At 36.3% G+C, this 16093-nt stretch overlaps 2 protein-coding genes across 7 annotated transcripts in view; one reads left to right on the forward strand and one right to left on the reverse strand.

The window, feature by feature from the left end:
* The window catches only part of LOC125654228 (coatomer subunit gamma-2-like), a 23289-nt gene extending 20757 nt beyond the window's left edge, over positions 1 to 2532 (forward strand). The window contains exon 24 of the mRNA XM_056143413.1: positions 2099 to 2532. Coding sequence (XP_055999388.1) covers positions 2099 to 2331 — 233 coding nt within the window. The 3' untranslated portion in view covers positions 2332 to 2532. The remainder of the gene's footprint in view (positions 1 to 2098) is intronic.
* On the reverse strand, positions 2456 to 15555 carry LOC125654229 (serine/threonine-protein phosphatase 6 regulatory ankyrin repeat subunit A-like). Of its 6 annotated transcripts, none has more exons than XM_048884064.2 (8): positions 15474 to 15555; positions 12709 to 12926; positions 10082 to 10189; positions 9768 to 9840; positions 7795 to 8012; positions 6830 to 6895; positions 6343 to 6390; positions 2456 to 4544 (listed from the first exon to the last, which is right to left on the reverse strand). In XM_048884064.2, exons 2-8 carry the CDS (start codon positions 12923 to 12925, stop codon positions 2974 to 2976), a joined length of 2301 nt encoding a protein of 766 aa, XP_048740021.2. In that variant the 5' UTR covers position 12926; positions 15474 to 15555; the 3' UTR covers positions 2456 to 2973. The 6 variants fall into 6 exon arrangements, with proteins under 6 accessions (XP_048740021.2, XP_048740022.2, XP_048740025.2 ...); XM_048884065.2 differs by having other exon boundaries at positions 12709 to 12865; positions 15474 to 15539; XM_048884068.2 differs by lacking the exon at positions 12709 to 12926 and having other exon boundaries at positions 15474 to 15543.
* Positions 15556 to 16093: the final 538 nt, after the last annotated feature.

Here is a 16093-nt window from a genome sequence, read left to right on the forward strand (position 1 = left end):
GGAAGGTGAGGGATTATAACTGACAAGACATTGGAGGGTAAGGGATTATAACTGTCAAGACATTGGAGGGTAAGGGATTAAAACTGTCAAGACATTGGAGGGTAAGGGATTATAACTGACAAGACACGGTAAGGGATTATAACTGTCAAGACATTGGAGGGTAAGGGATTATAACTGTCAAGACATTGGAGAGTAAGGGATTATAACTGACAAGACACTGGAGGGTAAGGGATTATAACTGTCAAGACATTGGAGAGTAAGGGATTATAACTGACAAGACACGGTAAGGAATTATAACTGTCAAGACATTGGGGGGTAAGGGATTATAACTGACAAGACACTGGAGGGTAAGGGATTATAACTGTCAAGACATTGGAGGATAAGGGATTATAACTGTCAAGACATTGGAGGGTAAGGGATTATAGCTCGGCATTGGAGGGTGAGGGATTATAACTGTGAAGATGTTAGTAAGGGATTATAACTAACTGTCAAGAATTGGAGGGTAAGGGATTATAACTAACAGTATAACAATATGAAATATCAATATTTTAACCATTCTTAAATATTCATAAAAATTACCAAAATTAGATCCGTGCTTAAAATACAATTTAGATATGTCATGATACTCAAAGCAGAAAATGTGCACTGACATTTTTTCTCATCGCACAAGAAAATGATTTAAACATTGACAGAATTGTTTCCTAAGGCCACACCAATTTGTAAAATAGTTCTTCGGATTTTCAAACAAAAAAAGTGAGGCGAGAGGGCGAAATTATTTTACAAATATTATTTTTAATTTTGGAGATAAAAATTATGAGGAGAGCGAATACAGGAAATATAAATATTTTTAATTGAATTGAGTGTGATTTTAAAAAGCGGGCGCCTAAAAATAAAGATATAAAATCATCAGATATCATTTGTTTACCACATAAACAATATTTTTCAACTTTGTTGATATAGTTTACAATAAATAAGAAGTATTTCAGGTTTCAAAGACTTATTTTCTTTATACCTAATACATGTACTTTGCAACATTAACTGATAAGGTCTTTTTGAAGAATTTTATTTAAGTTTCATTTCTACAAACTTTCGATTCAGAGATATGCATATTGCTAGGGACACATCCAGTTTTGACATTCATTGCAAATGCAATATCCATTGCATCACTTTGAACATTTTATTGAATTTTGATATGACATCACCAAACCTTTTGTGAATTTGTCGTTAACTGTCGGTCCAGTTTAAAATAGTCATCGATCAGTACCCCTTGCTTGTTGTAAGAGGCGAATAAATGGGGCGGTCCTTCAGATAGGACTGCAAAAAACTCAGATCCTTGTCACAGCAGGTGTGACACGATAAAGATCCCTCAGTGCCATAAGCGCTGAGCATAGGCCTAAATTTTGAAGCCCTTCACCGGCAATGGTAACATCTTCATGTGAGTGAAATATTCTCAAGAGAGACTTCAGTCAATATATAGGCTAATCAAACAATCAATCATACGCTATCAATGTTCTCTAAATAGTGGCATCGAATAGCGCTTCAAAAGTTTCATCGGCTTCCAGTTCGATTCCAGCATAAGGAACAACTTCCAATCCAGTGTTATGAAGTATCATACATATTAAGATAGACATCATGAATAACTTAACCGTATTACACTGTTAGGAAATTTCTCGAGAGCCCGCGCTTCTGTCATTTGTCAGCATATACATCAAGGTTATTTGTGCGCTTGTTGTAAAAACTAAAAAAAAAAATATTTACGGATATTTTTGAACACGCGGGCGGATATTATTTTTTGATAATATTATAATTTGGATTTGTTACAAATAGAAGCGGCGAATCCGACGAACTAGATTACAAATTGGCATGGCCTAAATCAAATTTCATTTCATTATCGATGAATTAATCATGATTCTGCAGAGGACTATATGTCTATATAGAACATGTGAGCTGGGTAAACTTGCCACCACCCTGCCATCATGGAGATGGTTCTATAGACTTAGTCTAGCAAATATTTTCTAACCTCACTGTTCTGTTGAATGTAAATTGTGAAAGAACTGTCTACATCTTCATTTAAATCATTGTCTTTTTCATTTTGCAGATGCAGTGAAGCAGATAATCCAGTTTATGGGTATGCAGCCATGTGAGAGGTCAGACAAGATCTCCGAGGGCAAGAGTTCTCATTCCCTGTATCTGGCAGGGGTATATAGAGGGGGGCACGATGCCCTGGTACGCGCCAAACTGGCACTGACAAATAGTGGGGTCACTATGCAATTAACTGTCAGATCAACTGATCCAGATGCATCTGAAGTACTTGCCACTGCCATTGGCTAATTGACATTTTCAATAGACTTTTATTTTTTGGTGACAATTGATATTCCTGGATGTATTTCATTTGTCAAAATTTTCATTATTGTATGATAAGGAAGAACTTCTTTGAATTGAAGAATGATAAATATTTACATTTCATGTCATTTATTGATAGTTAATTTAATATACTGCATGTTTACAAATAAATATGTAGATTTTAACAAACTCCAGTCATTATTTTGATGCATGAATGACAAATCATCTCTGAATTTGCTCGTCTTCATTGAATACCCATGTCCATATCCGGGAGTGAAGTTTTTCAGAAAGTACCATTCTGATTACGCTATTTGTCTTACCATGAATAGCATACCTCTCTGAGGACTAGCGATTGTATGATAACTTGAGACCCATTGAATCTTATTTGACATCAAGAAATGTACCGAGTTTTCTTGAAAATCAATGTGAAAATGCAGCAGAGTTCAGAATACTTAAGATATCAGGAAAGTGTGTTTTTATTTTTTTTCCTGCTATAAAGAAGTTCTTTCACAGAATACTACAACTGAAATACACAGGTCTGTCAATGTACTTGATGTAGGGGAAGTTCTCACCAAAGGCACTGAATAGAATACATAGCCAAGTTATATACAATGTTTACACTGCTCTGTATTAACTGACTGATAAACTTTTGAGGTAAATGGCTATGTCTTGGTACTGATAGTCCTTATCCAGTGACTCTTGTAGTGGTGTGTTCCCATTATTGTCTTCTCTATTCACATCTGCCTGGTGTACTATTAACTTCTTAACTACCTCAAAGTGTCCTCCTGATACAGCCTCGTGAAGTGGGGACCTACCGCTGTGGTTGGAGAGATTCACGTCAGCATTTTTTTCTATCAGGTATTCTATTAAGGGCATATCGGCCCCAGATGCCAAAATGTATAGAGGAGTTTTACCGTCTTTGTCTTTTTCGTTAACGTCAACACTAGCCCGTTCTACCAAATATTTCAAATTGTCTAGATTGCGTCTGTGTGCGGTTGAATGTATTAAACTTTTACCGTCAGATGTAGGTAATCCGAATCCCTCAGCATGCAAAAAATTTACTAATTCAGTGACGTTCTCTCGGATTGCATAGTAAATTGGGGATTTGCAAGTTTCAGAATTTTTTAGTGTGCACACAAAGTCGTATTTTTTTGTCCAGAAATATTGCAATATATCTAAACCATTTTTGTTGTTCATGCAAGCAAAATGCAGAGCAGATACATTTTCGATATCAACATCATAAATATTGGCGCCATGATCCAACAGATTCTGAAGCAAAATTTTGTTTCCATTCTTTGCTGCAAAATGTAAAGGTGTTCTTTGCCCTTTGTCTTTAACATTGGGATGCCCCCCGTGTTCCAAGAGCATTGTTGTCATGGCATTATTACCACTCGAGGTGGCCTCGTGTAAAGGGGTCCATCCTCCTTTGATTTCTCCTTGATTGGTATTACATTTTCCAGTTTTGAGTAGCAAGTCAACCACATCACAACGTCTTTTTTTACACGCTAGAAGTAGCGGCGACCGATTCTGATAATCACAAATATTTACATCTGCATTACAATGATGAATCAGCAGACGGACACATTCTAAATCGTCTGTCTTTTCTTCCTGACCCATAGAGTCGACAGCGTGATATAAATTTGTTCCACCCTCTCTTCCTCGATTATTCAAAGGCCCAGAAGTGAACATTTTCACAATCTCGATATTTTGGTTCCGAATGGCGATGATCAGGGGCGTCAGCCCTTCTTTGTCGGGGTAGTGTATATTTGCTCCATGTTCAAACAATAGTTTTATAATATTTGGGTGGTTTTTAATAACTGCTTGATAAAGAGCAGTCCGTCCAATTTTGTCTGGGATGTCAGCTCTAAGATTGTTACAAGTTAAAAGAACTTTTACTATATCTTCAAAGTTCGCTTCAGAAGCATTATACAAAGCTGTTTTCCCTTCAGTATCTGTAAGATTAACATCAGCCTGATAATCGATCAACAGTTGTGTTGCCTCTAAATAGTTTTCCTCAGACGCGATGTGCAGAGCAGTTTTATAATTTCTAATTCGATCCCTTGAATTCGCAAGATTCTGTGTCGGGTCTTTGCGCTTTTCCATTGGGTTCTTCAGTTTTTCCGCTGATTTTTTCAGCAATTTTTCCATTTCTTCTGCCTTGCCATTTCTGGCTGCTTTAAAGAATGCTTCTTTGTCACTATCTGTAAAACACATAACAAAATGGACAAAGTAGCACGCCAAATTTATACCTATCAGTGAAACATGGGGCGAATTTATTCCACAACAACTAGTATTTGGTGTGCAAGGGAAATTAGAAAATCACCAACATTAATGAGTTGGATATCTGCCAGTGTAATTGTGTTCTACGCTACATGTATATTTGATAGTTTTATCCACTTTTTCATTGCCAACTGATGGCGTTTGAAATTGAAGCTGTATTAGTTTTTGAAGTTTCTGCAGATATGATTGTCCTGATTACCATGCAATACTGTAGCAAATCCCCAGTAGACATACACTCATTGAAAATTGTTAAGTGAGAGCATCACTTTTTGCCACTGATGCACTATAAATACCGTGGTGTAGTAGTTTTAATTAGACCGTTTATTTTTTGCATTGCAGTAAAGCAGGGGATATTTTCAGGTGAGGTGCAACAACAACCGACCATACATCAGAATCTAAACTAGACTTGAAAGTGCCATGTCCCTAATTCAAGTGGTGCATGAAAGGTGAAGATAACGAACAGTGATCAATCTCATAACATAATACATGTATTTTTTTATTTTCAGCAGATAAACAATTAGGGTCTACATTGTATTACTATGTTGAAGTTGTTTATTTTCTGATAACATCCAATACCACTTTATGAAATAAAATATATGAATACAAACCCTAATTGGCATTTAATGTTAACCGTAAGAGTTATATTCCTTTGTCAAAGTTAAAAAAAAAACCTAATAATTTTACTATTCTAATTTACAATGATATAATTGTAATCTTTTTTACTGGGAGCCCCCCCCCCCCCCCCCCCCCCACCACCACCCCCAAACTTCATTGCTTTATTATTTCTAATTCCTAAAAATGCCTTTAATAGTTTGAATCCCGCTCGTGCCATGTCCGCGTCAAAGTAAGACGTTAAAATAGGTAGCGATTCCCCCATCGCCAAACGCTCGATCGGCATTAAGAAGTGAGAATCACGATCGGCATTAAGAAGTGAGAATCACGGGTCTTTCGGATATGACATTAAAACCCGAGGTCCAGTGTCGCGTCAGGCGTTGGCTTGAGTGAAAATTTGTCGACGGGACGTAAAACAAACATTCAATGCCTCTCTTTCTTAAAGTGTCGGATCTGAGAAGATACAAGGCCAGTAAAGAAATTTATAAAAGCACTGAAAAGGCCACGACACTGTTGGTTATTTAAAACTCGAATTTTCGACGCAACCCGCGTCTTTATCAAGAGACATATATTACATAAACAAATAACACGCAAAAACTACATTGGTGACAAGAGTGATGCACTGTTGTGTATATATATATGTGTGTGTGTGTGTGTGTGTGTGTGACGAAATCCATTAATTTTGCTTGATTTCATTCCTTTTACTCCCGTGTGGATTCGGGTTAGAATAGGTCCTCGGGGTACACTGTAGAAGGTGATCAAATGGGGCGGTCCTTCAGATGAGTCTGCGAAAACCGAGTGCCTGTGTCACCGCAGGTGTGACACGATAAAGATCCCTCCCAGCTCAAAGGTCAAAAGCGCCGAGCAAAGGCCTAAATTTTGCAGCCCTTCAACGGCAACGGTCTCCATATGAATGAAAAATTATTGAGCGGGACGTTAAGCAATATATAATCTATCAATCAATTCTTTCTAAAGAAAATATCTTTGCAGCTGGTTCAGGGTAGAATACCAAAGTTTATCAACTACAAATTATGATTTTTTAATATGATAATGGGTATGATGATGAGACATGATTAGTACTTTGTTACCTTTTCTTTTTTACCTTACCTTCTTCGAACTTTTTTTCCTCTTTAATCAATGGCAAGAATGGATATTCTGTAAATCAAATTTAAAAAGTTATTATCATGCAATGAAGACATTACCGAGTGATACTGCTAGAACATCATGTTTCATTTTTATTTCTTACAGATATATGCTTGTTGATACCTCAAACTTTTAACTCTGTTTATCATAGAAGTAGGTCTACTTTTTCAGTTTTGACCTATTCAAGGGCACCGTTCATTTTTTTTTCTCGTTCTTTTTACTAAAGCGGCATGCTATATATATATATATATATATATATATATATATATATATATATATTGACTACGGATCTGCTCAAAGGCTATAAGCGCCGAGCATAGGCTTAAATTTTCAGCCCTTCGTCGGCCATATGAGTGAAGCATTCTCGAGGGGGACGTTATGCAATATTCAATCAATCAAACAAGCATGTGCAGCACCTTCCTTAAATGCGATTTTACGTGGGAATTGTTACCTTCATCAGCATCTTCCCTATAGGTATTCCCAGATGGACATCTTACTTTGCGTCGATGGATAACTCCTAAAGAGGGAGTAAGGTATATGATGATAACAATAAATGACAAATTAATGAATGAATACCCCCGGTAATAAATTCGAGGCATAAAATACACCAAAACTAAATCATTTCGTTATGCTAATAGCATTTCATTAGGAATGGAACAACTTCTAATAAATGTATCTAAGAAACAAATGACAGTCTTTAAAGCAACTTTATTTCCCAAAAAGTTTCTTTTTTTTTTTTTTAATGTACAGTATATATGTAAGACTCTAAAGCGCGATGGTCTGCGCCAAAGTGCGATGGTTTGTTAACGTTACGGACACCAAAGTGCGATGGTCACGCCAAAGTGTTTAGTAACGTTTGTGACGTCACGTCATTGTGACGTCAATCTTAACGTCTTCCAAAATAAAACCAAAGAAATGCAACACGGACGACAGCAACGGCAAGGTTTACATTGTTGAGGGTAGTGAGAACGGCAAAGTACATTTGTTCTACTTAGCTCAAACATTTTTTAATCCATAATCATTTATTACTTTGTCGTACACGTATTAAATTCCTGGGGGTATGTTATGATACAAAACATCCTATACGATTTCGCGTTGGAAAATTTTGTGTTTAATAACACGACAACTAAATGGTAATGAAATAAGTTCTTATTCTTATTTTTTGTGCATGGATTTTGCAATGATGTTTTGGTAAAACAACACATGGTTCAGTCTGTACCAAAACACTGTGTTCTTTACAAACCAATGGGTTTCGGCGTGTCACACCATCGCACTTTGGCGCATGAGTATGGACCATTGCATTTTGGCGTGCCACACCATTGGGGTTTGGCGCAGACCATCGCACTTTGGTGTGACCATCACACTTTGGAGTCACATCGCACTTTGGAGTCCTACATATATAACGTGTCTACTTACGAAGAAGAGTGTAGAGAAAAGTCACCGAGGCGATCCCCAATAATAACAAGACTGACACAATCATCCAAACATCAAGTTTTTCTTCATTTCTGCCACCGGTCTCGTCATCTCTATCACCAGTCACCATTAGAAAAGATGTAGTTGTGTTGAAAGTTGACAAAAAGGTTGTTGTTTCATTGTATCCGGGCTCGTTAGTTCCAGTGGAAGTTACCGATAGACTGTTAATATTAACGTATTATACATATAGAGACTGTAATTGCATGTCCAAGAAAACAAGTTGGAACTCTCACAAGCGTGGTTAATGTGAGATAATACAAACATATGTATCATTTATACTACATGTAGTACGACTACTACATGGGACAGCTGATAATCACTAGTACTATGACACAAAACATTTGATGTTTTCTCTGTGAATTGACGATTGAAACTTTATTCTACGTTGAAAAATCCAAATCAAAGGGCAGTTTCGTAAATTTTAGGTGCAGGATTCCTATTTGTGGAGGAATAGGTTAGGTCCGAAGCGTATATAAGCAATATAGAAAACTGAGACAGTGGTTTGTTAAGAACCCACGTTGATTTTGACTATAAAGGAAACACATCTTGAACTGCTCTTTTTATGAGACACTCTAGATCAACAACTGCAAAGAAAGATGTCAATAAAATACAATGGTGTTTTTTCTATCTTGCAAGGACAATTGCAGTTCCACATGATGTCACAAATAAACTTTGTTTAAATTTTCAGCCTTAGTGGTTGGGATGCATCCCTACATCCCCCTCCCCCACCCCCACCCCGAATACCGTCCACAGCACTGTATCTAATGTGATCATTTAGATGTTCGAAAGACGTAGAACGTTTCAGAGAGAACGACATATGGAACTTTATTATTTTAAATGCAATAAAAAGCATTCCCAAGAAGCATAATTTATTCAACAAACCTCTACATGAGAAGAAGTAAATCTCTTGCTATGGCCTTCAATTCGACATTTAGATATATTGACGGCGTATTATCTATTAACAAAAATAATTTTCATTCATATGTCGATTGGATATATCCCGGTGAACTCGAAATAAAAGACACTATAGAGTCGTCCACTTCTGCTTCATACTTTGATATTTTATTGGAAGTAGCTATTAACGGCAAACTAACAACTCATCCTTATGGCAAAAGGGATGATTTCAGCTTCTCCATCGTCAACTTCCCATATTTACATAGCAATATTCCATTATCACCTGCATATGGTGTTTATATCTCAACTGATTCGATACGCAAGAGCTTGTTCTGCTGATGGTCAGCTTTTAAATTGAAGCAGGCTACTGACAAACAAGTTGATGGAGCAGGGGTTCCAACAACCTCGTTTAAAGTCAGCATTTCGTTCATTCTATGGTCGTTATAACGATCTAGTTTGCCAGTACAACCTATTCAACGAAAAGAATAGAGATGTAAAAAAAAATATCAACTTGGAAATTATCGAAAAACATCGGATAATATTAATGTGTATATCATGTCACTTTTGAGTTGTCGAAATTACAACGGCATTTCATATTATAGATATCTGAGTTATGCCCCTTGATTGTCGTCTTGCGGTGACAGAATGAGCTATCCCCTTCTTTCATCAGCAACTAGCCGAGTTAAATGCCGAAATTTACAAGTATGCTCGAATCTTACGTGTCAGTCTATGGGTTGTCCATTTCCGGGTATGGCGACAATGCAAAGGTGTTGTTTTACAAATAAATCATCTAGAACACACACAATCAACTCAAAACGCCTAAAGTGGTAAAAATGAAATTTTCCTTTTAGATGGTGACTTTGGGGAACTGATGACGCATGCGAAATTGTATTTTCGTTGGAGTCATTATTAGCAAAATGTTTTCGCTGGCGGTTGCCGGTTTCAATCATACGGCGGTTGTCCGCAATTAGTTTATCTTGGTCCTCAGGTTTTAATTACATGTACATAGTCGGTATATCTACCTGCTACTCTGTTGACATGACTCATCTGCTCGAAAACACCTGATATTCTCGTTGATCTGAAGACATTCTGGATCTGTAAGGAATCAAATACTTATGTAACATATATTGAATTATTGAAATATTCGCTTTCAAGAAAAATATATTTTCTAAAAATGTCCATGTACGTGTATTATAAATGTACATATATTTTTAAAAAAAAAATTGATTCAGACTGGTTATCTGTAAAATGGTTTTCCTAGTCCCCCTCAAATAAGAAAAACCATAGGCTAGTCCATAAATGCTACATGTAATAAAATAATATTTTATGTACTTACATTGCCACACTGTGTTACTAAAGTAGAATTTATTTGGGCATCCGTGCTTGAATTGTTTACATTCTGTTGGTTGAAGCGTGCCACTGTCATCTAGCTTTAAGCAATTATCTGTAGGTGAAAGCAGCGTTGATTTTAGAGATTCGCAAAGACGTTTGCACTCTTTGTAAAAAGGAATGAATATTGTTGTTGAACGTTTCCATGATACAAACAATCAAACATTTACTCTTAATCCCTCACGCATGTAGATGTTTTCTATTTCAAGCTGAAAGATCACTGACATGTCAGTGGGTGTTTTTTTTTTAATTGAGAAATAGTATAATGAAAAAAAAAAATACTGGTTAGTCCCTTGGAAAATATGGAATGATAATTAGAATATAGCTAACAAGTCACATATTATCTCTAACTATACACATGAAAAACATTACCATAGTAAATTAAACTATGAAAGATTGTCTAAATCAAATCATTCAGAATGATAAAAAATCTTTTACCCAAGTTATATTAGTTGAATAAACAAAATGTGTTTGACTCGTATGTATTCATGTATTCATAATAGATTAATGTATCAATGGTTTTGGAATAGTACCATGTATATCTCCCAACCGATTCGATACGCAGTATTTTTTCTGCGTACGATCAGGCTTTGAATTGAGATGTACTACTGACAAACAAGTTGATGTTACAGGGGTTTCAATAGTATCGTTTGAAGTCAACATTTCGCAAATTAGTTGGTCGTTATGATCATCTAGTTTGTCAATATAACCTATCATTCGGTCAATTGTTGTCTGGCGTGTTTCATACCGATTGCTGAACCGTTCTTGGCATACTGACTTTGACTACGAACAATTCCTTTTACCTGATTAAGGTATAGGGCTTATAACAGATGTGACCGGTCGACAGGGGATGCATACTCCTCCTAGACAACTAATCCCACATCTGGTATATCTATGGGTCTGTGTTAGCCCAACTCTTTAATTGTATTCCTTATAGAAGTTATGAGATTAATCACTATTCGTTATCTTTGTCTTTCATTGTGATGAAAGAAGTAAACTATAGTATGTTAAAGCGTCAACGTTTACCTGATCAAGATATAGGGCTATCGGCGGGTGTGACCGGTCAACAGGGGATGCTTACTCCTCCTAGGCACCTGATCCCACCTCTGGTGTGTCCAGGGGTCCGTGTTTACCCAACTATCTATTTTGTATTGCTTGTGGGAGTTTTGAGATTGATCACTGTTCGTTATCTTCACCTTGCACGATGAACTAGAGTTGCTTAGGGTTTAGTGACAAATCTTTAGCAACGTAAACGTACCGACATCTCCATCAAGTCTTGTTATATGTATCATCATTTATAAATATCAAAAATGTACATGTTATACAATATGCGGTCAATGGCAAGTTTATCATAAATTAGAATATATTTCATGAAAGATTATCAATCTCAAAACTCCTACAAACAATACAAAATAAAGAGTTGGACAACGCGGACTCTTGGACCCACGAGAGGTGGGATCAGGTGCCTAGGAGGAGTAAGCATCCCCTGTCGACCAGTCACACCCGCCGTGAGCCCTATATCCTGATCAGGTAAACGTAGTTATCTGTAGTCAAAACAGTGTGCCAAGAACGGCCTTAACAATCGGCATGAAACACGTCAGAGAGCATTTGACACAATGATAGGTTGTATTGACGAACTAGATCGTTATAACGACCATAGAATTCGTGAAATGCTGACTTCAATCGGGACTGTTCAAACCCTTATACCATCAACTTGTTTGTCCGTAGCATGCCTGGATTTATAAATTGACCATACGCAGAACAAGCTCTTGCATTTCGAATGATTTGGGAGATTTAAACACCATGTGCAGGTGATAATGGAATTTGCTACATAAATATGGAATTTAACGATAGAAAAGCTGAAATCATCCCGTTTGTCATACAGTTGAAAACTTGGTATCATCTTAGTAGGAGCACCAATGGACAGTCTTTCCGTTAATATTATTGGACCTTTATCAATGATACCTCGGATAAACATATGCATCTTTACAATAACGGATAATTTCACTAATTGATCGGACACCATGGTCAGTCCAAATCTAACGATTTTAACCATAATCCAAACTGTTTAATGAAGTACTGCGCCGACTAGAATGCAACACAACCATTCACCCCGACTTTAAAAGTCACGTCCTTGGAAAACTTCATTGTTATTTCGGATTTCAAACATTTCGGTTGAGCATCACTGAAGATATATTATTTGTCGAAATACGCATCTAGTGCATCAAAATTGGTACCGTATAAGTTTTACAAGTGACAAGTTTGCAAAGACAACAAGCTTCCGTTGTTCAGTATTGATGATTAACGAGATGACATCAATGGAGTTGTATCAATGAATCATTAGTATCTTAATATTGGAATCTACTGTACAGTGAGAATCTCAATCTCCCAACAATTTCTTGATATTGGAAGTTATTGTACAGTATAAAAATCCACCCTTAGTCATGTACTAAGTTTCCTCAATCAGGAAGTATGTTACGGTGTCTGGGCAATATAGTAAAAAAATATTTTGTTATATTGGGGAAAATATTATATATATCAATCAAAATTAAAAAATAATAAGTATGGCATTACCTTGTAGAACGCCTATTCGCTTTGCGTTGTAACAAAACTCGACAAGGAATGAGAAATTTTCATTTGGCACACAGTGGTACAACAGAGTATTTTCAATTGCACTACAGTTTAGTCTTTCAGAAGCTTTCATCCACTCTATGTTGTTTGATGGACAGTTCTGAACAATAAATGCTATCATTGGTAGGTATGAAGAAATCGGTGTGGATATGCCATCCATTCTAAACAAAAACAAAAAAAACACAAAAAACAAAATAAAAAAAACCCGAACAGGTCCATGGTAAAGTTGGGAAGTGTTTTGAAATATAAAAGCCGAGGCACTAGCATTGCAGTTTTTAAAACGACCTACTTTGATCATTGCAATAATCGTCGTAGAATAAATAACATAAATTAGAGCCTTTGTGCTGTAAAATGTTCCAACGATAAAAAAATGTTTTGCAATATTCCACTCTTAAGACTCCATCCACTTCTATAGATGTCGTACATATAATAGAATTGCAACCAAGTTAGTGAATAAGATCAAAATATTTCAAAATCAATGCCTACATTACGTAGATATTAGGCGTGTTTTTTTTTTTTAATTAGGTGCGTGATTATCATTCGTCATCAATGGACAGAAAAAATTATCATTCGTCATCAATAAACAAAAAATTATCATTCGTTATCAATAGGCATAAAAATGGTGGACATACATAGATAAGAAAAGAACAAATGAGCGTCGGGTCATGCAGCACTTAGGGTGGTTGAGTCACAGGTGAATGTTATACGCATTGGTAGGTCTAAATTGTGCGGTAATATCACCAAGGGTGGGCAATGGATTTTTAAACATGTAGTTTTATTTACCTTTACGCAAGAGTTGCCAGAAAATATGAGAAACATAACTATTCCATCAACACAGATTGTCAGTTCGAATTAATACTCTGTGCGTGCGGATTGCCAAGACGATATTGTCCTTTGTGTGAAAGCAAATGCGTTTTTCAGATAAACAATAAAATATAAAAATGTTCTTACGGCGGGTGTGACTGGTCGACAGGGGTTGCTTCTCCACACCTGATCTCACCTCTGATATATCCAGGGGTCCGTGTTTTCCCAACTTTGTTGTATTCATTATACGAATTATGAGATTTATCACTGTTCATTGAAGTCCGCACACACGTAATTTAAAGTTATCGATATACCTGCTATCTTATCACTGATTTAGCTTATTCATCAATTATCTTCGCAGTTAGAGATACTGCACCCATAGCTATTTTCTGCGTGAACTTTTTTTTATTTTGAAGGATGCAATTCATTCGTATCAGATGACCTCCTGGGTACTGCAGGTGACTTCACCATATATATCATTATCACTACAGCTACATGTATGCAAGTTTCTATCTTAGTATTCTTGTACTGCATTTAATAATCTAAGTTATATTCTAACTTCCCATCGAAAATAAGAACGTCTTCAAACTTACTTTTAAGTTTTGAAGATATCTAACAATCTAATAACTTTAAGGACGAAAAATTTGAATAACCGTACCTATACTGGATTCCAACACTTTACGAAAATCCTAGAGATATTAACTTGGCTTAAGGTCAAATAAATGTAAACTAAACCCCATCTTTGCTCCTCGCAAAAAGGAGAAGTTTCGATGCTGTTGATGTTGGAAAAGATATGTGATTTCACTAAAAGTTCTTTGGAAGTTTTGAGAATCTAACCACCACTTCTGTGTTTTTGGCACAATACACCCGAGGTTTCTTCTTCACAGCAGTTAATATTTTCACAAGGAGTAAAGATAGGGAATAGAATACTATTACATAAAATTATTTTCATCGTAGCATATTTATTTGTTAAAGTTATGTTTACGAATGTGTTGTTTAGGGGGAAATGTTTAAAGGAAGGATAGTCGTCGCCTAAGATGTATCAAAATGTAACACCCAAACATAAATGGTCACGTGGGGATCGGGATTAGAATAGGTCCCGAGTATCCTCTTGCTTGTTTTAAGAGAGGACTAAATGGGGCGGTCCTTCGGGTGACACTGCTAAAACCGAGGTCCCGTGTCGCAGCAGGTGTGGCACGATAAAGATCCCTCCCTGCTCAGTGGCCATAAGTACCGAGCATGGCCTAAATTTTACAGCCCTTCACCGGCAGTGGTGACGTCTGCATGTGAGTGAAATATTCTTGAGAAGGACGTAAAACAATATTCAATCAACCAACCAAACATAAATGCATCAACACATCTCTGTTACATGAATCTGTTCTTTTAAGGTCACATAACTCTACTCCAAGTTTTGGTCAGTATGAGCATTTATGGATTTTTTGTTTTTATCCAATAGCCACTTGCTGTCTGCAGAGTCTGCCCAGTCTAACTAGATCGTTAATAAACTGGCGCTTTAGTACGTTGCATACTATTAGTCAGCTCTCTTGTATTCCTTACATCAATTTGTTTGACCAATGAGTGGCGCGCCATTAATCCAATTTTGCTAATTCTTCGAGAGGAGCGGTGTTTTTCTTATCACTATTATCAACCAACTCTCTGACTGCAATTTTGAAGCATTTTTAAAATTAAAGAGAATGAAGACGTTTACGCGAGAGTAAAAGACACGCAAGACTTAGATTATGAGAAATGTCAAACGGGTTTTCATATTTCAACTTTCGTTTTGTGTACTGAATGCTAAACCTAGAGAAATAAATTATTGAATGTCATTGAATGATTGGTGCATTTTAAAAAGCTACAATAAGTCTTCTTTGTAGTGTTGTATAAACTTTTAAATAAATCCTTACTTGATAGTTTGCTCGTATCCAGGAACAAAAATGAAATCATTCCGTCTGATTCACTCAAGAGCTTTTTTACAATACTAATATACGGTAACGCATGTTGGACACTTGAACCATCGTTTACCGGGTTATCCCCCCCCCCCCCCCCCACATGTATTCTAGCTAATAATTTTGGTCCAAATGTTTGTTTTTTTGTATTTTTAAAGAGGATCGCACCTGCGATTTGGAATAATGTCATTTTTGGGGGGAGGGAAGCATTATTTTGATTTCTACATTGAAGGAGAATTAGGAAAATTAAAAACATAAAATCCGAGTCACAATGCTTGACATTGAGTTACAGTGTTCTAAATAATATTTTTGCAGTTACAATTTACCCAAGATTTATTCAATTAAACTTGGTTTGTCAGTTGATGTAAACACAACATAATCAACACAAGCCAATCATTACATAAAATAGATACATAACCGTGTCTTCCTACATAGAAAAACGTTTAATGCTAGTGATGGAAATGGATAATGACCTCTTTGCCCTTGATTACGAAAAAACAACAACATGATATTAAATGTGAGGGTTTAAAAGGACAGATTTGGGAGAAATGTCGATTTTTAAAATTTCATTTAATTTT

The sequence above is a fragment of the Ostrea edulis genome, chromosome 7, assembly GCF_947568905.1.
Source record: "Ostrea edulis chromosome 7, xbOstEdul1.1, whole genome shotgun sequence".
Classification (NCBI taxonomy): domain Eukaryota; kingdom Metazoa; phylum Mollusca; class Bivalvia; order Ostreida; family Ostreidae; genus Ostrea; species Ostrea edulis.